The sequence below is a fragment of the Pongo abelii genome, chromosome 14 (assembly GCF_028885655.2).
Source record: "Pongo abelii isolate AG06213 chromosome 14, NHGRI_mPonAbe1-v2.0_pri, whole genome shotgun sequence".
Lineage (NCBI taxonomy): Eukaryota > Metazoa > Chordata > Mammalia > Primates > Hominidae > Pongo > Pongo abelii.
This window is the reverse complement of record NC_071999.2, coordinates 54,978,782-55,003,967: the sequence shown is the minus strand read 5'-3', so window position 1 is coordinate 55,003,967 and position 25,186 is coordinate 54,978,782. Positions and strand designations below refer to the sequence as shown.

At 41.1% G+C, this 25,186-nt stretch overlaps 2 protein-coding genes and 1 long non-coding RNA gene across 13 annotated transcripts in view; 1 reads left to right on the top strand and 2 right to left on the bottom strand.

Moving 5' to 3' along the window:
* LOC100939824 (uncharacterized) overlaps positions 1-24,416 on the top strand; it is an 88,487-nt gene extending 64,071 nt beyond the window's left edge. For 3 of the 5 annotated variants that reach the window (XR_008512904.2, XR_008512902.2, XR_008512901.2), the window contains exon 8: positions 5,079-5,204. This is a non-coding gene — a long non-coding RNA (uncharacterized LOC100939824). Of the gene's footprint in view, positions 1-5,078; positions 5,205-24,060 lie in introns of those variants that run through there. The other 2 variants (XR_010136778.1, XR_010136777.1) reach the window with 2 other exon arrangements.
* On the bottom strand, positions 301-6,973 carry KCNRG (potassium channel regulator). 2 transcript variants are annotated; one of them, XM_002824282.6, is made up of 2 exons: positions 5,167-6,973; positions 301-1,013 (listed from the first exon to the last, which is right to left on the bottom strand). In XM_002824282.6, the coding sequence occupies exons 1-2, from the start codon at positions 5,742-5,744 to the stop codon at positions 773-775; spliced, it is 819 nt and encodes a 272-aa protein (XP_002824328.2). In that variant the 5' UTR covers positions 5,745-6,973; the 3' UTR covers positions 301-772. The 2 variants fall into 2 exon arrangements, with proteins under 2 accessions (XP_002824328.2, XP_054385518.1); XM_054529543.2 differs by lacking the exon at positions 301-1,013 and adding an exon at positions 2,076-2,390.
* On the bottom strand, positions 6,851-25,186 carry TRIM13 (tripartite motif containing 13). Of its 6 annotated transcripts, none has more exon segments than NM_001131922.1 (3): positions 6,851-9,313; positions 23,717-23,813; positions 24,265-24,427. In NM_001131922.1, a coding segment is annotated over 1 exon segment (1,224 nt). In that variant the 5' UTR covers positions 9,308-9,313; positions 23,717-23,813; positions 24,265-24,427; the 3' UTR covers positions 6,851-8,083.

Genomic DNA, 25,186 nt, shown 5'->3' with positions numbered 1-25,186 from the left:
ATCTCAGCACTTTAGGAGGCCAAGGCGGGCAGATCACGAGGTCAAGAGATTGAGACCATCCTGGCCAACATGATGAAACTCCATCTCTACTAAAAATACAAAAATTAGCTGGGCGTGGTTTCGCATGCCTGTAATCCCAGCTACTCGGGAGGCTGAGGTAGGAGAATCACTTGTACCCGGGAGGTGGGGGTTGCAGTGAGCCGAGATCGCACCTTTGCACTCCAGCTTGGGCAACAAGAGCGAAACTCCGTCTAAAAAAATAATAATAATAAATAAATAAATAAAATGCTGAAACAAACATAAGTGGGAAAATACGGAAGGCCCAACTATTTATTTATTTACATATAATATTTCTGCATATTTATGGGGTACATGTGGCATTTTGTTGCATGCATAGAATGTGTAATGATCAAGTCAGGGTACTTAGGGTATCCATCAGTTTGATCAATTTTTTTTTTTTTTAGACAGTCTTCCTCTGTCACCCAAGCTAGTGTGGAGTGGCGCAATCTCGGCTCATAAGCATTCATGAAGAAGAGAAAGGGAAAGATGTATTGAAGGTAGAACATATACCAAAGCACCAAGTACATGGAGTTGTCTAGAGAGCAGCAAGCATTATGGCTTAAGCACAATTGGGGCCTGGTTGCCCAGAGACGGCATGGCAGCAGATGAAGCCAAGAGTTAGGCTGAGTGTAGATTTGGCTAACATGTATGCCCTAAATATGTAATGAAACAAGAAAAATGGCAATTTCTCTTTAAAAGAGAATAGACAACTTCATTTCTTTATCTGAGATTGCTCTGGTATGATGATAGTCTCTGGTTTTGGTGTTTCGTTCATGATGAGCACATCAGAGCTTTTTATCCTTTCAAAGCTATAGCATTCAGTTTTGTCTTCAGAGGATACTGTTCTAGTGCTGACCAAGTGAAAGCCTTCCTTTAATAAAGTGTCAATCAGTAAGCCGAGGACATTTGTTCCGTTGGCCAATTTTCGGTTATCAGGTTTTATAGAAACATACCTAGGACACACAAAAAGAAGCTTAATTATAAAGCATCCCTTTAATAACTAGCAAAACTATACACATAAATTTGACTTACAACCTCAAAGGCATCATACCTTCTCAAGACAGATTTTTTTTTTAAATTTCATTTATTTATTTATTTATTTTTATTTTTTTTTTTTTTTGAGACGGAGTCTTACTCTGTCACCCAGACTGGTGTGTAGTGGTGTGATCTCGGCTCACAGCAACCTCTGCCTCCCAGGTTTAGGCGATTCTCCTGCCTCAGCCTCCTAAGCAGGTGGGATTACAGGCGCATACCACTATGCCTGGCTACTTTTTGTATTTTTAGTAGAGATTGAGTTTCACCATGTTGGCCAGGCTGGTCTCAAACTCCTGACCTCAAGTGATCCACCCATCTCAGCCTCCCAAAGTGCTGGGATTACATGCATGAGCCACCGTGCTAGGCTGCCAAATCAGTAATCAGGTGCTGAAAATCAAGACCTTGCTGTGATTTTGAAAGTCATTTCAATTCCATATTTAGAAGTAAACCAACACTCATCAATTTCAGAGATCACTTTCTAAAGAAAACATTTGATCAAACAATTAAATTCTTAATTTTTTATATAACTATTTCCAATTTTGTTTTGAATTTGCTACTTTCTATTTAATTAGTTGATTGAATCAAATATTTTAATGAATGCTGTGCACTTACAATTTCCCCTCCAGATCTAATCTTATCAATTATTAGCACTGACATTATGGATTTTCCTTTGTGACTTACTCCTATCAAATTTACCTTTTTTAAGTGAAATTTTGCAGATATGAAATGTCAAGATTTTATTGTCACTTTTTACGCAATAACTCTCCATTGTCAAAGAGCACAACTTGGGGTCAAAAGCCTCTGGAGTGGAAAGAGCAAAATCTTCTATTCACGAGGTGCTCCACAGAACAAATGCAGTACACAGAACCAATTAAAGAAAAATGCACATGAGGAGGCGGAGCTTACAGTGAGCCAAGATGGTGCCACTGCATTCCAGCCTGGGTGACAGAGCGAGACTCCGTCTCAAAAAAAAGCAAAAGAAAAAAATGCACATGAACTTTTCAGATTAGCTATCTGTTGGCTTTAATAATGTCAGCATAGGCTGGGCATAGTGCCTCACGCCTGTAATCCCAGCATTTTGGGAAGCTGAGGCCGGTGGATCACCTGAGGTCGGGAGTTTGAGACCAGCCTGACCAACATGGTGAAACTCCGTCTCTACTAAAAATACAAAAATTAGCTAGGGGTGGTGGTGCATGCCTGTAATCCCAGCTACTCGGGAGGCTGAGGCAGGAGAATCACTTGAACCCCAGAGGCGGAGGTTGTGGTGAGCCGAGATCACACCATTGCATACCAGCCTGGGCAACAAGAGTGAAACTCCATCTCAATAATAATAATAATAATAATAGTAATAATAATGTCAGCATAACACATCTGCATGGATACAGCTTTATGACTCCTTCCTTATCTGCCATCAAAAATGTTTTCATAAAACTCTTTGTGTCCTCCCACCATTAGTTTATGAGATGTGAAGAAAAAGCTAACTTAGATTAGTTCAGGCAGAAACCTAAACTATCTGTAGTTTTAAGGGATAAAATGATGTTTGGGGACATCCCTAAGCTTCTTCTAATGATCATGCTTGAAGTAGAGTGGTTTTTGTAGTTCACATTTAGAAACTCATTCTAAGCAAAGAAACCAATAGTAAAATCTAAGAATTACCAAACTACAAAGCACATCTCAAAAAAATGTTTATTATGTTTGATACAACAGATTCTCAATATTAGCAAATCATTCCTCTTACCCCCAAGCGCCAGATCTTGACTGTACAGTCTAAAAACATTTGTCAAAGTGAAAAAATGTTACAGAACATCTCACAAAAGAATTAAGATACAAATAGTATATACAGATAGTAGATTGTAACAAAGTGGAACATACTTGCAAGACATCACCTAGCTAAAATACTTGATTCCTTATGAGGACAAATTGAAAAATAAAATATTTCAAGCACACAAAGAAAGGACAGAATAGGGGAAACCAATGGGAAATAGAAAGTCTAAACTTATTTTTAAAATTTAAAAGCAACTACTCTTTTCCATTTGAGCCAGTTCAAAAAGGAGAAGTCAAATAAAGACTCTAGAATCCTGTGACCAACTATAACTTGAGCTTGATAACATGAATGGCATCTGAAAGATGCAAGCCAAGTATTTCTAGTACTATGACCTTGAGAGATAATAACTGAGCAACCTGCTAGGTTAACCTTGAGGGGTAAATCATACTGATAGAACAAACTGAATAAGGTGAATGATACACCAGACAATTAGGCACCAATTAGGCTCACTTCTCCATTTTCCAAACCTACCAAAAATATCTGAACAGACAGATTCAGACCAGGGAGTAAGCAAAAAATAAAAATGATTGCTAATTAGGCAATTATATACTAAAAGTCGGCCTTTTAAGGCCAGAGTTTTCATCCCAATCAACAGAGATCCCCATAATGTCACCATATTCAGATTGGCTATCTCTAATTTTAAATTGGCACTGTCTAAAAATTCACAAACATTTATGGAATGGAAAAAATTTCGAGCTTCAAACAATTGAATACCATTTGGTGATGCAAGAAAATGCTAATTTTAAAAATAGCTTCTGATTTTGGAATTACAGAAGTCTAAATGTAATATTTTCTCACTTTAAAATGGAAAAAACTTTTGTGCTGTTTCTAAAACACAAACACTTAACATAAAAAGGGAAAACCATTTGGCACTGTGTACACACAGGAACATCCCAGTTTTAGTTTTTAATCATGTTTTTCAAGATAACAATTACTTTCTCCAAATGCATGGTTTTTAAAGAGTATTTCGTATTTCCAGGACATCTTCTTTTAAACTGGTGTGTTTCTTCTTAAAAATCAATGACAGTTTTTTCTCTAGGTTCTGACTTTTTGAAACATGATCCCCAAAGAGGTCATAATCACTCAAATTTTAAAAACCAAAAAAATTTTCATTTTTGTTAAAGTATCCCATCAATGAAAATAAAGTTGTACAGAGGTTTGAGATAAAGATAAGGTATTAGATTTTCTTCACAATCAGCCTACTAGCTTGACTGGCTCTCTTTTCCCAAAATGACATTTCAACCTCTTTGGAAGGACAAGAAGTTATAAAATGTAAACACTTAAGAATTGTCATACTCGGTTATACTACCTAGTGTCCTCCAGTTGGTAAGCAAGACCAAGGAGTGTGTCATTAAGAGAGAGAGACACTGGTATCCTTCCTGTTGGCTACTGCTCAAGTTAAGAAAATATCTTAAAATACGCCTACCTTTACCAAAAAAAAAAAAAGTATATTTTAAGTGATACCAATAAAGAACACATGCAGGCTTTTCTTTTCCTCCTAAAAATTAAAGTCAGCTTTCACAGTTGGTAAAATAATGGTAGGACAGCATTAAGACATTTTACGGGGGGAAAAAATGTTTGTGACAGCAGAGTGGAAATCAGCGTTAGGATCCAGCCAAGAACAACAGAGGGAGTAAGTGAAGAATTGACTCAGGAGCAACTATCCTTAACATACTGACAGCCTATCCCAATATTTTGAGTTGTTTAAGAGCCAAGGCTGTAACAGGATACCAAATTTGCCATGAGATATATCTGTCTTCAAGGGTGTTTAAAAATAAAGTCAGCTGAAGGAAAAACAGTAGTTGAATCATAAAACTGAAAGAACAAATTATATAGTGTGTAAGGAACTCAAGAGAAACCAGTGAGCGAGCCTTTACTGTATGTGAACCACTGAAAGAATCTCTTAAAAATAAGGCAATTCTTTTCTAAGTCAAATTCATTAGCAATGGAACATAATCTATAAAATTATTTTCTCCCATGATTTGAATGTCCATAGTCTCAGTTTTTCTGGGCAGTCTTCATTTATTCCTTTTGTCCCACCTAATAATAGCCCCTTTCACTCTAAAAAGTATCCCAGCTTGGAAAATAATTATTTGGTCATTCTACCCAACTCCACTGGTTACCCCAAAACATTATTTTGAATAATCATCTTTTCCAGGAGAAGTTACAGGCCTGAGGAACTTCAAGTTTTTAGAGAAAACATCACAAACTGGTATACAAGAGAAATACTGCAAAGTACAAAATACCTGACTCCAATTTGGTTATCAGTAGTGCTGTCAGAACCACACTGGAAAACCAGGTCATGGTAAGAAGGTCTTTGTGGAGGCAGTGGAAGTAAGGTCATCTGAGGAGGGAAAGAGTTACTATTCCAGGTCGGCGCTGAAGGTTGTTCTGTAAACACTGTAATCCTCCCAGTTAGCATCTCAATTGTTTTGCTGCAAGAGCCAAACACCCTGAAAAAAGCTTGAGTGTTCCGGCTTAGGAAATGCACCTCCACAAGAGCAGGTCTTGGCTGTAGCAGGTATGGGTTTAAGAGATCAACTAGAGAACGAAGTTCATAGAAAAGAGCCTCTCTCTGAAGCCTAAGATAGTCTGAAAAGTCAGTGGGTAATAAAAGCTGGTGAGTTCTCAAAAAATCTAAGATGAAACTAAATAAATCACCATCTCTGTCTACAAAAATCTGGCCACCAACCATCTTGAATTCTTGGTCTCTACCATCTAACATGCGTGCCAAACGAGAAGCAGGAAACTGCTTTATCGTAGAAAACCTTGTCGTGAATATCTTCCCTCCCACATTCAAAGTGACCAGTTCCTGACTACTCATTCTTCCCTCACTTCAAACTAGAGGCTACCATCAGCCACACTTAGGAAATCAACCTATAACCATAAATGTTGCTAGTTATACATGATTATACAATGGAGGGGAGGGAAGAATAACAAAAACCAGACTTAGATTCCCAGGAAACTACTGTAAGGTAAATAGCGTATCCATGGCTGTGTTTGCAAATTCGAGTTGCCTGGGAACTTGCAGTATACAAAACGAAAAAGCAACAGATGAGGAACTAAATAGTTTAAGGAAAACTGCCAATATTTCTGAAGATAGACATCAAATAGATTCCTTTCCTGTCTTATATTTAAAAAATTATCCGTGAAAACCTAGTTGTTGTTTTTTTTAAATTACTGGGAGGGGAAAAGCATTCTCCCTCCCCATACCTGTCTACCACGCAGAGGCTAGACTTAAACATTTTTCTTAATTTCTTATGATCTCCTTAGCAATTTAGTGGCTAAATCATGAATTACACGTTAGGAACGAGACAGCCATTACCTCGCCTGGCAAGCTCAATTTGACTATTCTCATAGCTAGAAGGAAATCATTTCTTCTGTGCTTTTAAATTTATTTGCCACCTTTTATCCCGTCCCCATTTTCATTACCTTCTCTCAACCAAATTAAAGGAGGACTGAGGTAAAGATCTCTTATTTTCAGAAAGTCTATTCCACTTAATGGGCTTTCAAGGAATATCTTACTCTATGACAGAAATAAGGCAGACTAGAGAACAGTTACAAGGTTACTTCTTTGTTATATGAATTCTAAGCAAAGTGAGTTTTTTTATTCCATGAGAGAGTATCTATCTCATGTGAACACAGAACAGCATTAGTGTTCAGCTGATTACTTTGTACTTTGTAACAGCTGACTGTTTTATCTGTTGTCAAATTAGTCTTAACTACACTAAACATTCTTTCTGTAAGCATGTGGATTGGTTTGGTTGTACGCTTGCCATCTTTGGAACAAAACAAGACATAGCTGCCAGAAAAAAGGTAGTCTTCCCATTTCCTGCTCTTGCCATGTGTTCCATATATACATATATGTATGTGTATATATATGTGTGTGTGTGTGTGTATATATATATATATATATTTTTTTTTTTTTTTGGTCGAGACTGGGTCTCGCTATGTTTACGAAGCTGGTTTCGAACTGGAACTCCTAGCCTCAAATAATCCTCCCACATCACTGTCCCAGAATGCTGAGATTATAGACATGAGCCACCATGCCCAGCCACCTGATCCTTTTTTTAACCTATCTATGCTTTTGCTTGCATAGCCACTTAACATTTCTATTAATTCCAGTAGCTGAAGTTTCCTTACGGCATGTAGGACACTTGAATGGAGCTGGTCTCCACAAGAAATTCCGCACACTCCCTTGTAAGATACCTTCTGAGATACAAAAACAAAGGAGAAAAGGGCAGATTGAAAGCTCCACTCTCCTAAAAATGTAAACTTATCACAAGAAAATGACAGGTTTTGTATGTACCATTCACATTTTGGTGATAATTAACTCTGTAGAAAATTTTGGAAATCTAATTAGTACCTTCAATACCCTTAGTTGTCTCCCGCACGTGTGTGTGTGTGTGTGTGTGTGTGTGTGTGTGAAATCTTCTACAATACCTTTCCTTTTTTAGACCATGTTCACTGTCAAAAAGGTGCTTTAAGAGTAGTCTTTGGTCGGGCACGGTGGCTCACACCTGTAATCCTAGCACTTTGGGAGGCCGAGGCAGGTGGATCACGAGGTCAGGAGATCAAGACCATCTTGGCTAACAGGATGGTCTTGAGAGACAGTGAAACCCTGTCTCAACTAAAATACAAAAAATTAGCTGGGTGTGGTGGCACGCGCCTGTAATCCCAGCTACTCAGGAGGCTAAGGCAGGAGAATCACTTGAACCTGGGAGATGGAGGCTGCAGTGAGCCAAGATTGCACCACTGCACTCCAGCCTGGGCGACAGAGCTAGACTCCATCTCAAAAAAAAAAAAAAGTGGTCTTTACTGCATGCTTGATGAACAATCACTACTATACTACCTATACTTCCATCAATACAATATTAGATCATATGATCTCTCACCTATTTTTATCACAGCATAAATACAACCAACATTTGGGGTGGATGCTTATTTCAAAAGCACTCTTTTAAACAAAAAAAGGTTCAGGCCTATACTACTAAATTTCACTTTTATCTTTATGCTACCTAATTTGAACATGTATAGATTATTTTTGGAAGGAATACTTTTGGAGGAAAATATGTGACTAGAATCGTTGACCAAACCTGAATTACCACTCCCTATTCTCTAACAATTTCTAACAAAAAGAGAACTGCATACTTGAAACAGATTTTATAATAGTTTATATTTGCACACAAATTCTGCCACATTGTTCAGTACCACCAAAGTAAAATTCTTGAATCTTTCATTGAAAATGAAAAACCCATCTGTCACCTGTTCCCAGTAAAAAACTGATTGTTCTATGAAATCGGCTGATTTAGTCAGATAGGAACTGAAGTTTGAAAGACAGTCTTTCCAAGTTGCCAGGTCATCAAATAATGACCATTCTAGGAACATGGTAGGACCAAAGACAATGACAAGGCCAAGCAGAAGGACTAGCAAAAATAATTTATAAGAGCTCCAGGGAATCTTGCTAATGAATGTGCCAGTGTCTTGAGGCAAAGAAAGTTTATCCACATCGACTAGTTTTATGTCTTCCCACTGACTGGTATCAAAGTTCTTCATTAAAGGGCTTGCAGGCAAATTAGAGGGAGGTAAAGGAGTTTCCTTGATTACTTTGATTTTCTCTCTAAACTCCTGCATCTGTTGCAGAAATACAATGGGTTCTGACACATCTTTGAAAGCCTCAGCAATGTTAAAGGCCATCCGTTGCTCCTGCAAAATGGTGTTGAGTTTGTTGATCTCTGGGTCATATGCTTGCATAACAGCAAGTTTCATGGTCTCAAAGTCAGACAGAATTTCATTCTTCTTTTGATCCAGTGTGTGTTGTAACTTCTCAAAAAATTCCTTCACTTTATCTGAATCTTTAGTCAGTAACTGTAGGGATTTCCTCTTACTAGTTTCCAAGGTATCCAAGCGAGAAAGAGCATCTCCCCGACGCCAGGTCTCAAAGCTCTGGAAGAGGGACTCAAAGGCATCCCTTTCCTGAGCATAGGCATCTTCAATAGAACAGAAGACATGTTTGGTGTGCTCCCCACGAGTAGCACAGATCCCACAAATCAGCTGCATATCAGTCAGGCAGAAAATGTTGAGAGGCTGCCCCAAGTGTCCTTTGCATACTGGCATTTTGGGAGAGATCTTGATCTTGTTATACTTTTCCACAATACCCTTCAGGGAGTAATTAACCTGCAGGCTATTAATTCCAGTAGCTGAAGTTTCCTTACGGCATGTAGGACACTTGAATGGAGCTGGTCTCCACAAGGAATTCCGCACATTCCCTTCTAAGATACCTTCTAAGCATTTTTTGCAGAAGTTGTGGGAGCAAGGCAAAACCCGTGGATCATCAAACAGACTACAACAAATAGGGCACGTGAGATCTTCTTCAAGCAGCTCCATCACATCCTACCAGAAAAAAAAAAAAAAAAATTATTTTACTCCAATAACCGTCACCACTAGGACTATGTAATAATTAGAAGAAACTGTCTTCACATTAAAATTTTTCACTGAAATAACCAGCCAAACAAAGAAGTGAGAAATTTGGTAAGGGAATGCACACCAAAGCAAATTTAATCCGCTGAGACTAGAACATGCTCCTTTAATAGTAGGGCATCCTATACACAAGGCCTTTGTGTGGGCTTTCCAACAACAGTCTTTGGCTAAGACAGACTCAGGACTAGGACAACTGCAAGTTGAGCCAGCAAGACCCAAGCAATTGTTTTAAAACAGAGCTGACTACTGACAAAAACAAGGCTATTCACTGTCTGTAACAGAATGAGCTCTTTACTCTGGGCCCACAAATATAAAATGGTATGTTATATAAAAGAAGCACAGAAATATAAATCCAAACATGTACTCTCATGTAGACTTTATTATGAATTGGCATATTTTTCTGTTTCAAAGGCAAGATTACAATTTTTAAAATCACACGTAAGAGCACAAGATGAGAGTTGCAATTCACTCTTCTAGGTAGAGAATTAAATGAGGTTTTTTGTTGTTTTTAAACCACCAGAACAGTAATAGAAGCCATTTTGTATTATCTAGAATCATCAATTTTCACAATGTGGTGGGCAGAAACCTGGATGTCCCTCTTTCAGGGCATCTGTGAGATCAAAACTATTTTCATAATGACACTAAGATGTTACTTGCTTTTTGCATCATGTCAACATTTGTACCAATGGTGTAAAAGCAAGGTGTGTAGACACTGCTGAAGCCTTAGTAGGGATCGAGCAAAGCTGTAAGAAGCGCTGAATTGTATTCTTCATCACCACCCAAATTGGGGTTGGAGTACTGGTTTCACTTAAGAATGTTCTTGATGCAGCAGTAAAAATTATTCATTTTATTACTCTTGAGCCTGTGTAGTTTTTTATTGCGTGACAAAATAGGCAGTACACACAAAGCACCTCTGCATACCAGCAGATGTTGTCTGGAGAAAAAGCACTTAAGTGATGAGCTGCAAGTTAAACCAGCTGCTTTTTTTCATGGGACACCATTTTTACCTTCTGAAAGAACAAATGATAAACTATGGCTATTCAGACTTAGCTACCTGACATTTTCTGGGGGGAAAAAATGAGCTTGCTACTTCAAAGAAAACAACTGACAGTATCTCTTGCTAATGAAAAGGCTGGGTTTTATGTAAAAATTAGAATTTTGGAAAACATTTGATATTTATGAGCCTGACAGCTTCCCATTAATTAAAGACTTTTATGATGAGATGGGTAGTGATATTAATGAATGTGAGGATTTTCTGAGGGGAAAGGAGTACTGTATAATGAAATGTGTCAATATCTGGAGATCTGCAAAACACGGTGAATACTATTTCAAGTCACTAATGCATGTTATAAATCAGGCATGGGTAAAAGATCCATTTGAAGTTCACGAAAGACCAACAGGTTCATAAACAATTTCAGATTCCATATTCCAACAAAGAAACGAGCACTTGCTGAGTTTTTGTATAGTATCAAAGATTCAGGCTGGGAGCAGTGGCTCACGCCTATAATCCTAACACTTCGGGAGGCTGCAGAGTGGACCGCTTGACCTCAGGAGTTCACGACCAGTATGGGCAACATAGCAAAACTCCGCCTCTACAAAAAAAATACCAAAAAAATTAGCCAGCCATGGTAGCATGTGCCTGTAGTCCCAACTACTCAGGAGGCTGAGGTATGAGAATCCCTTGAGCCCAGGAGGCAAAGGCTGCAGTGAGCCGAGATAGCACCACTGCACTCCAGCCTGGGCAACGGAGAGAGATCTTGCCTCAAAAAAAAAAAAAAAAAAAAAAGATTAAATTACCTGAAAAGGCTATTTAAATAATATTCCTTCCTTTACCAACTACATATCTGTGTAAGCCTAGATCTTTGTGTATTTCCTTTTTCTTTTTTTTTTTTTTTTTTTAAAAGATGGGGTGTCTCACTCTGTCACCCAAGCTGGAGTACACTGACATGATCATAGCTCACTGCAGCCTTGAACTACTGGGCTCAAGTGGGATCCTCCCAAGTAACTACAGACTACAGGTGTGCACCACCATGCCTGGCTAATTTTTAGTTTTAGTGTTTTTTGTCGTTGTTGTTTTGGTTTTTTTTGAGACAGAGTCTGACTCTGTCACCCAGGCTGGAGTGCAGTGGTGCTATCTTGGCTCACTGCAACCTCCACCTCCCAAGTTCAAGCGATTCTCTTGCCTCAGCCTCCCAAGTAGCTGGGCCTACAGGCACATACCACCATGCCCAGCTAATTTTTGTATTTTTAGTAGAAACAGTGTTTCACCATGTTGGCCAGGCTGGTCTTGAACTCCTGACCTCAGGTGATCCATCTGCCTCAGCCTCCCAAAGTGCTGGGATTACAGGCGTGAGCCATTGCGCCCAGCCATGGATTTTTTTATAGACAGGGTCTCACTATGTTGCCCAGGCAGGTCTAGAAATCCAGCCCTCAGGCAATCCTCCCACCTCCACCTCCCAAAGTGCTGGAATTACAGGCATGAGCCGCCACACCCAGGCTTCTTCATATATTTCAACCAAAATAATTTATTCCAACAGGTTAAATACAGAAGCAGACAAAAGACTCCAGCTGTCTTCTATTAAATAGCCATTCATTACAGGCCTCTATTGCAACGCCATGCTTCTCTTAATTTTGTTTTGGAAAATAGTCATTTTCCTAAATTATTTGTTAACTTGTAATGGGCTTATCATTGTTATTTTAAATGAGTATTTTTTTAAAATTGTTTTAGTTTATAATAGAGTAAATATCAACAGCACAAACATAAAGTTCTAGGGATTCTCTATTTTTTTTTTTTTTTTTTTTTTTTTGAGACAGCTCTTTCACCTAGGCTGGAGTACAGCGGTGCAATCTCAGTCCCCTGCAACTTCTGCCTCTTGGACTCAAGCCATCCTCCTGCCTCAACCTCCAAGTAGCTGGGACTACAGGCACGCATCATGACACTCAGCTAATTTTTTTTTTCTTTGTAGTTTTTTTTTTGTAGAGGTGAGGTCTCACCATATTGCCTAGGCTAGTCTCAAATTGCTGGGCTCAAGTGATCCTCCCACCTCAGCCTGCCAAAACAGAGATTACAGGCCAGGATTCCCAATTTTTAAGAGTGTAAAAGTGTCCTAAGACCAAAATATTTGAGATCCCTAATATAGGCAATACCATTTCTCAATGCAGGTTTATTATTTTTAATTCTTATTTTGAGAGACAGGGTCTTGCTCTGTTGTCCAGGCTGGAGTACAGTGGCCTAATTATAGCTTGCTGCAGCCTCAAATTTCTGGGCTCAAGCAATCATCCTGCCTCAGCTTCCTAAGTAGCTAAGACTACAGGCATGCACCACCACGCCTAGTTACTTTTTTTTGTAGAGACCAGGTCTCACTAGCTGGCCTCAAGCAATCCTCCTGCCTCAGCCTCGCAAAGCACTGAGATCACAGGTGTGAGCCACTGCATCAGGCCACAAGTTTATTTTAAATATACATTTATCTCTATAGTTATAAAACCAAAGAGTACTACATATTTCTACATTCAGTTTACTCAGGGATATATACACATATCACATTATCAACAAAATAATAACATAGGACTTAATCAGTAGGCCATCTATAATAAAAAGTGAATACTTGGCCGGGCGCGGGTGGCTCATGCCTGTAATCCCAGCACTTTGGGAGGCCGAGGCAGGCGGATCACGAGGTCAGGAGATCGAGACCATCCTGGCTAACATGGTAAAACCCCGTCTCTACTAAAAATACAAAAAAATTAGCTGGGCATGGTGGCGGGCACCTGTAGTTCCAGCTACTTGGGAGGCTGAGGCAGGAGAATGGTGTGACCCCAGGAGGCCGGAGCTTGCAGTTAGCCGAGACAGCGCCACTGCACTCCAGCCTGGGCGACGGAGCAAGACTCTGTCTCAAAAAAAAAAAAAAAAAAGCGAATACTTTTTTAACAGTAATTTCAACAGCCATATATGACTGGACTATATCTAGAAGGTAAACAGTATTTAAAAGACAAGCTGAGCTTGCAGGGTTAATTAGTTTATGGCTTTTTTTTTTTTTTTGAGACTAAGTCTCACTCTTGTCACCCAGGCTGGAGTGCAATGGTGTGACCTTGGCTCACTGCAACCTCCGCCTCCTGGGTTCAAGCGATTCTCCTGCCTCAGCCTCCAGAGTAGCTGGGATTACAGGTGCCTGCCACCACGCCCAGCTAATTTTTGTATTTTTAGTAGAGACGGGGTTTCACCATGTTGGCCAAGCTGGTCTCAAACTCCTGACCTCAGGCGATCCACCCACCTCCCAAACTGCTGGGATTACAGGGGTGTGCCACCTTGCCTGGCTTTTTTTTTTTTTTTTTTTTTTGAGACAGAGTCTCACTGTCGCCCAGGCTGGGGTGCAGTGGCGCAATCTCGGCTCACTGCAATCTCTGCCGCCCACGTTCAAGCAATTCTCCTGCCTCAGCCTCCCGAGTAGCTGGGATCACAGGCACCGGCCACCGCGCCCAGCTAATTTTGTTGTATTTTTAATAGACACGGGGTTTCACCATCTTGGACAGGCTGGTCTTGAACTCCTGACCTCATGATCCACCTGCCTCAGCCTCCCAAAGTGCTGGGATTACAGGCGTGAGCCACCGCGCTGGGACCTATTTTTTTTTTTTTTTTATTTGAGACAGAGTCTCACTTTGTCACCCAGGCTGGAGTGCAGTGGCACAATCTCGGCTCACTGCAACCTCTGCCTCCCAGGTTCAAGCGATTCCCCTGCCTCAGCCTCCTGAGTAGCTGGGAACTACAGGCACCCACCACCACGCCCGGCTAATTTTTGTATTTTTTGATGGAGACAGGGTTTCACCATGTTGCCCAGGCTGGTCTCAACCTCCTGACCTCGGGTGATCCGCCCACCTCAGCCTCCAGAGTGCCAGGATTACAGGTGTGAGCCACCACGCCCAGCCAGTTTATGGTTTTATATTAGATTGTTAAGATACATGTATTTATAATATATAACATAGGGAGAACTAAAGCAAAGGTTATTCTGTCTCAAATTTAGTGTCATATTGCAAAAAAAGGTGTAATTAGCTGATTTTTCTGAAAAATCCTTTGTTATGTGACAAATCATATAACCTTTGAAAAGCATTGGAAAGAGAATGGCTATAAAGACTCAACTTAGTTTGTCTTCTGAAAGAGATTACCACGCAGCTGTAAGACACACAAACTTTCAGAACAATGAAGTCAAACTTTTGATGATCTGCCAACCCCAGTCCTGCTCCACACTTTTCACTTCCATTACTATCATCTTTTGCCTAAGAATTCTACACAAAGGCCAGATTTTTGAGAAGGCGATAGAAACAAGAAAGTGGTAAGGGCAACACTCAATAAAAGAAACCTAATTTACTCATCCTTGCAATGTTAATACTTCCAGAGAATACTATCCAAACATATTAAATAAGAAGAAAACAAAGAATATACCAAGTGATTGGGTGGGATGAGGAGGAGAAAAAGGGCACCAAAGGCAAAGAGAAACTATGAAGAAAATTGAGGATACAACGACAGGGGTCAAGAAGAATTTTCAGGCAAACAAATGTGATCAAAAGTGAACAGGAAAATGTCACACACAGGAAAACTTAGAAATAACAGTCATCCCAAGGTCATGATCAACATACAGCTCTAAAATGAACCAGAGGGGAAAAAAATACTATTTGGAAAGTCTCTTTTTTAAAAAAACTGCATCAAAATTACAATAGATCCTCTAATTTCATTTTTAGTGGTTTAACTTACAAATTTTGGTTTATAATTTAAAGATTCTTATTTTCATTCACTTTAAAATCTAAGTATTTCTGGCCGAGCGCGGTGGTTTACGCCTGTAATCCCAGCACTTTGGGAGGCCGAGGTGGGCAGATGAGGTCGGGAGTTCGAGACCAGCCTGGCCCACATGGAGAAAACCCTGTCTCTACTAAAAATACAAAATTAGCCGGGCGTGGTGGCGCATGCCTGTAATCCCAGCTACTCAGGAGGCAGAGGCAGGAGAATCGCTTGAACCTGTAAGGCAGAGGTTGCCGTGAGCCATGATCGCACAGGAGTGAAACTCCATCACAAAAAAAAAATCTAAAATTTCCTTTTCTCTTCTTCCTTTCTTCCTTTAGTTTTATGCCTTCTCTTTTTTTTTTTTTTTTTTTTTTTTTTTTTTAAGAGATGGAGTCTTGCACTGTTGCCCATGCTGGAGTGCAGCAGTGTAATCACAACTCACTGCAACCTCCGCCTCCCGGGTTCAAGTGATTCTCCTGCCTTAGCCTCCCAGAGTAGCTGGGATTACAGGCACCTACAACCATGCCAGGCTAATTTTTGTATTTTTAGTAGAGACAAGGTTTCGCCATGTTGGCCAGGCTGGTCTCGAACTCCTGACCTCAGGTGATCCACCCGCCTCGGCCTCCCAAAGTGCTGGGATTATAGGTGTGAGCCACCATCCCCTGCCTATGCCTTCTCTTTATAATCAAAGCTTTCTCTAAGACAAAACTATGTGACCACTTCCACAAGTGACTAATACCTGATCCAAGAAACCATGGTAGACATCTTTGTTGCCTCCAAAGTTTTGAAGGATAATGTAAGTTAAAACCTTTAATATCATAAATAAAAGGTACTCTTCACAGCAAAGTAACTTACAAAATCTTAAAGTATGGCTAACACAAAATCTGAAGTAATCAACCCAGCTTACTCCTTTGACATGAACTAAAAAAGCATATATCCCCTCCACCTCTTTTTCGGGGTTTCTGGTTGCTTTTTTTTCTTTTGAGAGGGAGTCCCGCTCTTGTTGCCCAGGCTGGAGTGCAATGGCACCATCTCGGCTCACTGCAACCTCTGCCTCCTGGGTTCAAGCAATTCTCCTGCCTCAGCCTCCTGAGTAGCTGGGATTACAGGTGCCTGCCACCACACCCGGCTAATTTTTGTATTTTTAGTAGAGACAGGGTTTCACCACGTTGGTCAGGCTGGTCTCAAACTCGTGACCTCAGGTAATCCGCCCACCTTGGCCTCCCAAAGTGTTGGGCGTGAGCCACCGCGCCTGGCCTTTTTTTTTTTTTTTTTAAGACAGGGTCTCAGGCTGTCACCCAGACTGAAGTGCAGTGGCACCATCTTGGCTCACTGGCAACCTCCCCAACAGCAACCTCTGCCTCCTAGGCTCAAGCGATTCTCTTGCGTCAGCCTCCCGTGTAGCTCGGATTACAGGCATGCAACACTACCACCTGGCTAATTTTTGTGTTTTTAGTAGAGACAGGGTTTCGTTATGTTGGCCAGGCTGGTCTTGAACTCCCCACCTCAAATGATCCACCCGCCTCAGCCTCCTAAAGTGCTGGGATTACAGGCGTGAGCCAGTGTGCCCAGTCTGTTTTGTTGTTTTTTTTTTTGAGGGAGTATCACTCTGTTGCCCAGGCTGGAATGCAGTGGCCCTAACACAGCTCACTGTAGCTTTGACCTCCCCAGGCTCAGGTGATCCTCCCACCTCAGCCTCATGAGTAGCTGTAAGGTACTACAGGTACGTGCTACCATTCCCAGTTAATTTTTGTACTTTTTTTGTATAGATGATGTTTCGGCATGTTGCCCAGGCTGGTCTCAAACTCCTGAGCTCAAGCAATCTGGACTCAGCCTCCCAAAGTGCTGATTATACACGCATGAGCCACTGCACCTGGCCTCAAGCTAGTTTTTTTCCTAATATAGAAGTCAAAAAACTTTATGTAAACAAAATTATTATTCACTGTTCAAATTTCAACTTTAAGTCAGATTAAGCACATAAAGGCAAACAAGTTTTCCAAAATTCATCTCTTCCTTTGAATGTTTCTGAATACTTAGAAAAGTCTTAAATTTTGAAGCACAAATAACAATTAAAAACTTCCCAAATGTTTTATACAAACAATTTTAAAAGCTGACAACTTTTTAAAGTTTCACTTTTTAAAGTTTCCAGAGAGGTGGTAGTAGACACTAGTTGCGGAAAAAAGTCAACCTTGTTCTCCTGCCATATTGATGTTTTCTAACATACTTTTAAATTTACATACAATGAAATTCACTTTTTGATTTACAGTTTTATTTTTAACAAAGTTGCATACCACCATGAGTTTATTTTTTTGAACAAATTGTCAAGCTATCCACAAACAAGAAGGATTACAAAAAGTGCTTTATCAATCCTAACTCAATTAGTATTTGGCAACAACAGCTTCTATAAATGAGAACCATAACACAACCACTAAAATAATAAAAATGGAAAAGCCAATACTTACAAAGTAAAGGTGTCATAATAGAGTTTATATGTATGTATTGGGTTTCTTCCTTCTAGAATTCTTTTAAGAGATCAACCCAAAATGATTATACTGCAAAAGGTACTCATTCATTCACTCTGAAACAAAAGTTCATTTTCTCCTTATAAAATCTATTAGTAAAAGAAACTTTCCTACTAAGGTTTTAAATTCCACTGGCTGTTAGCAATATAAAGTTGTTCAAAATATTACCCTTTTTTTTTTTTTTCATTTCCCATTAGGGAACAAAAAGAAAAGCCAATAAACATATCATGCTTTTATCTTAAGGATTTAACTCAAATTTCCATCCTGTTTTGAGGCATCTTTGAAGGCAAGAATTTCAAAACAGTACCTAAGTATCTATCAGGTGGCTAGACAGCAAACATTGAAACTCACTTCACAGACATTAAATTATGCTATGCTTTACTGAACCGAGACAGCCACAAATGTTACTTCGAAATAATTCCTATAATAAAATGGCTCATTAAAAAAAATCATTTCCTCTCAGCACACTAGTTAATCTTATTTTCAAAAACAGTGTACTATATTCTCCCATCTCAGCCTCTAGAGTAGCTGGGACTACAGGCATGAGCCACTGCACCTTACTATACTTCAGTATGAGATCCATTAGGCCGGGTGCATTGGCTCGTGCATGTAATCCCAGCACTTTGGAAGGCCGAGCTAGGTGGATCATGAAGTCAGGAGTTCAAGATCAGCCTGGCCAAGATGGTGAAACCCTGCCTCTACTAAAAATACAAAAATTAGCCGGGAGCAGTGGCAAGCACCTGTACTCCCAGCTACTCGGGAGGCTGAGGCAGGAGAATCACTTGAACCCAGGCAGCAGAGGTTGCAGTGAGCCAAGATCACACCACTGCACTCCAGCCTAGATGACAGAGTGAGACTCCATCTCAAAAAAAAAAAAGAGATCCATTAATAAATGTTTTCTTGAAACTAAGGGTCTAATTAACAACTATTAAAATCTACGCAGAGGATGTAAGAATACTTTAATATTCTTCTGAGTTTTCTCTATGTTTGAACATTTTCACAATAAAACAGGTGGAAAAACTAAAGAGCCAGTCATTAAAAAACCATATTGAGTTTAAAAAGTAAAACTTTGAAAACATTAGCTAAATATAAGCCTCATAAGAAGTTTAATCTGCTGTAGTATGGTTTGTTTTTGTTTTTTTTTTTTTGAGACAGTCTTGCTCTGTCGCCCAGGCTGGAGTGCAATGGTGCAATCTCATCTCAACTGCAGCCTCCTCTTCCTGGGTTCAAGCGATTCTGCTGCCTCATCCTCCCAAGTAGCTGAGAATACAGGTGCCTGCCACCACGTCAGGCTCATTTTTACGTTTTTAATAGAGACGGGGTTTCGCCACGTTGGCCAGGCTGGTCTCAAACTCCTGGCCACAAGTATCTTCCTGCCTTGGCCTCCCAAAGTGCTGGGATTACAGGCATGAGCCATCATGCCCAGCCTATGGTTTCATCTTTCATAAATTTTTTTTTTTAATGTATTACTGGAAGTCTCTGAATCCAGACCTGTGAGGAGACTGACATACTTGTCTGGCTCTCAGTCTGTAACCTCTGACAAACCACTTATACATACTAGTTTCTCTCCTCATTTGTATAACTATTTTAAAAGGTATATGAAAAGTATTTACAAAGTTTTTATTTTAAATACTCTGTATCAATGTGTTATTACTCTTCATTCTTTTAGAGACTGTCCCGGTGACTTATATGATCAAAACAGGACAAAGTAAGATACAGAGATCAGGTTTCAGATATAATCTCTAAAAATGAAAATTAATATATATAGCACCTCTGTTATGTATATGATCAAAACAGGACAAAGTAAGAAATATCAGGTTTCAATACCTCTAAAAATGAAAATTAATGTATTACATATAGTATCTAAAATAATTGTTATGTGGCTCTTGCAAACAATATAAAAGTTACCTATGTGTCCATATAAGACAATAAGTAACCAACCTTTCCTGGCATTATCCTAGAATAAACAGTAGTTAAAATTTCCAAGGTATTTCTAGCAGAGATCCTGACAAGGCAAAATAGAGCTAGTACAGAATGTTCACTAGCTTGGAAAGTTCACCTACTCAGAAAGTTCACATAGGGTTGTCAGACTAAGGCGAAATTCTCAAAAATATAAACCAGGTCACTCATTACCTCGCTAGTTCAGAGCACTAAGAAAAACTTTTTCCTTTTCCTTCATTCTCTTCTCTGTACCACAGTTTAGCCTGGACTCTTTCCTGCTCTTTTTTTTTTTTTTTTTTTTGAGACAGAGTTTTGTTCTTGTCACCCAGGCTGGAGTACAATGGTGTGATCTTGGCTCACTGCAACCTCCGCCTCCTGGGTTCAAGTGATTCTCCTGCCTTAGCCTCCCAAGTAGCTGGGATTACAGGCACTTGCCACCATGCCCAGCTAATTTTTTGTATTTTTAGTAGAGACAGGGTTTTACCATTTTGGCCAGGCTGGTCTCGAGCTCCTGACCTCAGGTGATCCGCCCACCTCAGCCTCCCAAAATGCTGCGATTACAGGCCTGAGCCACTGCACCCGGCCAGGTGCTGTTATTCTAGAAGGTATGATAAATAGTTTATAAAAGACACATAAAAGTAAGTTTCAGAGATATGCTCATGTCTATAGTTAACACTACTGTACTGTACACTTAGAAATTTGTGTAGAGGATAGGTCTCATGTTAAATGTTCTTACCACAATTAAAACCATAAAATATTGACACCATACTGAAACCGAAGTTATCCATGCAACTAGCTTTTGTGTCTTCTTAAATTATAAAAGTAACTTGTTTTTATTATAGAAAATTCAGAAAATACAGAGAAAAAGCCACCCATAATCACATCAGCAAAAAATCACTACTATTATTTTGGTGTCTTTACTCCAATCCCATGTGTCCGTGCATGTGCACACATTTTAACAAAACTGGTAGCATAATATAATTTTGTATGCTATCCTCTTATTTATTACATGCCTTTCCCCTATCATTATATGTTCTAGAAAAACATGACAGTCCATGTTGTGGATATGCTTTCTTATTGCTTATTTATGGGTTTGTTCTTGTTGCTGTGTTGTTGTTTGTGAGTTGGCGTGTTTTTTTTGGTATTGTAACATTTAGATAAACACCTTATAGAGAAAAGTCTTGCTCCACAGCTCTAATTATTTCCTTAGACAATTCCTTTAAATGTACTTCTGAGTCAAACAGTAAGGACATTCTTAAGGCTCTTGAAAAGATGACTAGATTTCTCTCTAGAAAGGGTTTATATCACTTTATGAACTCTAACCGATGATGTATTAGAGTGGTCCACCTCTCTATGCAATTCCTAAACTTACAACAAAACCATACTTTTATAGGACTTAGTAAAAAAACAATAAGACACACTTGTTACCATACCTACATGAGTTTAAAATATGAAAGTTTAAGGCAATTAACATTAGTCTGCATCTGTGTCTTACCAATATATATATATAGGCAATAAATGGTAATAAAAGTTATCGGGTAGGAATAGAAATACTGGGCTTAAAAGCATCTTAGAAATCATCTAAACACCTAATTTTAGGAGTCAAAAAAACTAAGACACCCCCAGCACTCAAAAAGTGGAGACTCATCAGTTGTACACAGAAAACTAGGCATCACAGAGCCTGAGTTTTCTAATTCTTAGACCTTAGCAATATCTAGAAAGGGACTAAAGAACTCAGTATTCTTATTCATAAAATGAAGGGGTTTAATCATAAGCTCTCTAAAATCCCTTCTAAAATTTTGCAATTTTTACAAACTAGGTTTAACAGGCTCTCCAGTGAAGGGGAAAGCACAGAACCTGCTTTTGAGTACCTGCGTTCAAGCACCAGTTTTATCCTTCATAAAATTAGGATTTTTATATCTGGGAATGGTGCCACACACTTGTAGTCCCAGCTACTCCGAAGGCTGAAGCGGGAGGATCACTTGAGCCCAGTTCAAGACCAGCCTGGGGAACACAGCTGAGAATCCCATCTCTTGGAAAAAAATTTAAGAATGATTTTTATAGTATTTACCTCATAATGAAATGGCTCCATTGCCTGGGGGATACACCCGTGGTTGTCTCGAACCAAGAAAGAATTCAGGACATGGACACACACGAGGAGTGGGTTTAGGAGTGGAAAATTTAATAGAGAAAGGTTCCTCATGCTGAGAAATGTCACCCAAGAGAGGGTCTCTGGGTTTGGGGTGAAACGCAATCGATTTTGTACAGAGGCTTGAGGAGGCGGTGATTTACATAGGGCCCAGGGGATTGGTTTGACCAGTTGTACCATTTTCTCAGCCTGTCTAAAGACTGGCCCTCCCACCCTAATTTTTTGTTATGCAAATGTGGCTTCTACCTGGGGCCGCCATGACACCTGCACCCGTGGTTTTACCTAGTGGTCGCCAAGACGCCCACATAGGGTGACACATTGAATGCACCTGGCTTCCAGATATAGCAGGGAACATTTACATATAAAAGCTTCTAGCCTGCATATTTTTGCTTGCAGCTTGACTTTTCAGCCTTTCTGTTAGAGAATAAATGGTTTAGGGCTTTTTTTTTTTTTTTTGGTAGAGTCTCGCTCTGTTGCCCAGTCTGGAGTGCAGTGGCGCGATCTCGGCTCACTGCAACCTCTGCCTCCCGGTTCAAGTGGTTCTTCTGCCTCAGCCTCCCGAGTAGCTGGGATTACAGGTGCGCGCACCCCCATGCTCAGCTAATTTTTGTATTGTTAGTAGAGATGGGATTTCACCATATTGGTCAGGCTGGTCTTGAACTCCTGACCTCAAGTGATCCACCCACCTCAGCCTCCCAAAGTCACCGGCCGGGAGCTGCTTTTTATTAAAGGAAAATTCCACCGAGAACTCTTTTACCCTTTCTAGCTGCCTAAAAATAATTTCTTAACTCCTGTATTATAGTAACGTGTGAGAATTCCATAAACTACGAAACTATACAAACATAAGGTTTAATTACATATGTGCAAACTCTACACATTTAAGGTGTTATTTTGGAGCATCAGTGTATCAAGCAAGAAAAGGTTCTAAACTTGAACTGTGATTTCAAGGCAAGGCAAAACAAATATTACATAAGGTATCAGGTACAAAGCAGTGTCATGAAAATGAGCATATCTGAACAAAAGCTGTGACAGAATTAAGGCCAGATAACCTATCATAAATGTATAGAATGAACAGAACAGCCCGGTTTTAGGCAAGGACTTCCCAGGGAGGTTTAGTAAGCCACAGCTGGTAGAAAGGAAAAAAAAAAAAGGTATTTTTAGGGAAGGATAGGGACGCTCCCATTGTGCAAGAAGGAAATATAGCCAGTTATTTAATAGAGAAAATTTAATAGAGAAAGGTTCCTCATGCTGAGAAATGTCACCCAAGAGAGGGTCTCCGGGTTTGGGGTGAAACGCAATCGATTTTGTACAGAGGCTTGAGGAGGCGGTGATTTACATAGGGCCCAGAGGATTGGTTTAACCAGGTGTACCATTTACATAGCCTGTCTAAAGACTGGCCCTCCCACCCTAATTTTTTGTTATGCAAATGTGGCTTCTACCTGGGGCCGCCATGACACCTGCACCCGTGGTGTCATCAAGTTCTACTAGATGGCTACTTTTCAGGCTTGATGGAGCAAGAGCTCCATCAAGTTCTACTAGAAGGCGTGCCTATGTAAATGAAATTCTGCTTTTAAAATGCCTATTATATAAAGGTCTCTAGAAAACTCAAGCCCTGTTCTACAAGCCCTAGCAGCCTGACAATTCACTAAGCATAGGAGAAGGGAAAAAAAACTAGGAAAAAAGTGTGGAAGCCCCTGTCTTCCTTTGTAATATAAATGTTTGGATATATTTAAGATAAATACCACATAAATAATTGCTGAACGTGGATTCTGTTTTTCTAAGTTTTAACAAAATATGCAAAGAACAAAGACCAATGAAAGTGGATGGCAACATACGTATTCTACACACAGTTCCATTTTGGAAGGTTCTAGGGCCTATTGAAATTGGATGTTTAAAAAAAAAAAAGATAACACAGGAAAATTATTGTAGTTTACCTCTGTCTCCTACAAGCTGATGTATTTGGCAGGGTTACTATTTCCCAGGGCAAAGCAGGTCTTTTTTTTCACGTTTTGACTAACGAACTAGAGGCTACTGCAAAGAAAGAAGAAAAATAACTGTATTAACGCATTTATTTGCACAGCACCCCAATCTCGACCCTCAATTTTTTCAATCGCCCCCACAAATAAAGCCCGGCTGTTTAGACCTGGTGAACCGCCAGGAGCCTGGAGCTCTTTGTATTAAGCAGCTTCTCGGTTAGGGCGCCCTCCCCCGGCGCCATGCAACCAGACGCTGGCGGCGCGCTCTAACCTAAGGCCCACACCCGTCTTTTCTTTTCTAGGGGATGTGGAGACGCTGGTAGCGGAGCCAGGAAGGCTCCGGACGGAGCAGGTTTTCTGGACCACAGACACACTGCCCCGGCGCCCACCGCAGGCCGCTCCTCCCCAGGCCCGTGCCAGTGCCCCGCTGGTTTCCGCCGCGCTGCCGGGACTGGAGCTCAGACGGCCTTCGCCAGCCCCCCCAACCCACGCAGGTCCCTGCTGACCTGGGCAAATCCCCACCCTCGCTGAAGGTTCGAGGACCACCCCGCTTTCCCGAGAGGAGCCAGGCAGCGGGTACTTATCTCCGACCTCCGGCGAGTAGGAGACGCCGCGCGACCGCCAGTCCTCCAGTTACAGGAACCGCACGGTACGCGCCAAGCACAGCCGCAAAATGGACTCGCGGCTCCGGCTAGCTCCGCCCCCTTCCCCCTCCCCTCCCCCTCCCCTCCCCTCCCCTCCCCTCCCCTCCCCTCCGTCCCCTCCCCTTCCCTTCCGTCCCCTCCCCCTTCCCTTCCCCCCCTCCCCTTCCCCTCCCCCTCCCTTTCCCCTTCCCCCTCCTCCTCCCTGCCCCGTCGCCCGCCTCCGCCTGCACCTTCGGCCCCGCCTCCCCGTCCCGCTTCGCCTGCGTCCCGCCTTCCCGGCCGCGCCTCTCCCTGGCTGAGGGAGCCGGGTGGTGAGATCGCGATCCTTCCGGCGTCTCCAACCGCCGCAGGCTTTCGCCGTCCACCCGCGCGGGCCGCCTGGGGCTGGGAGGGCCGGGCTGCGGGCTTTTCTCCCTTCCAGAGTCCTGCGCGCGCCCGACGCCCGCCCGCAGGGGCTGGACAGCGGCTCCGGGAAGTGGACGTCTTTCGCCCAGACTGTGGGCTCGACTGAAGCGGCGCCGTCCCGGGTGGGGCCGCCCGGGAAGAAAGTCTCCCAGTTAAGCTGCCGTGCAGTTAAGATGGTTGGGTTTGGATTGTTGTACTTTTTTTTTTGTTCGTTGCATTTTTAGGAACAAAAAAAAAAGCCCAACCCTTCACACCACTTCATCCGCATCTCAAGACCAGAAGCCGACCCCAGCGGCTCGGGGAATGGAGCCCCGCACCCCACAAGGGGGAGGGTGGGACGGGCACCTCCGCACTGCGCGGCCTGCGGAGTCACCGATTC

Excerpts from the sequence above, each read along its gene's own strand:
- TRIM13 (XM_024257586.3), bottom strand. The coding sequence starts at position 9,307 with ATGGAGCTGCTTGAAGAAGATCTCACGTGCCCTATTTGTTGTAGTCTG.
- KCNRG (XM_002824282.6), bottom strand. The coding sequence starts at position 5,744 with ATGAGTAGTCAGGAACTGGTCACTTTGAATGTGGGAGGGAAGATATTC. Across the intron at positions 1,014-5,166 it reads GATAACCAAATTGGAGTCAG|GTATGTTTCTATAAAACCTG; the intron begins GTATTTTGTACT and ends TGTGTGTCCTAG.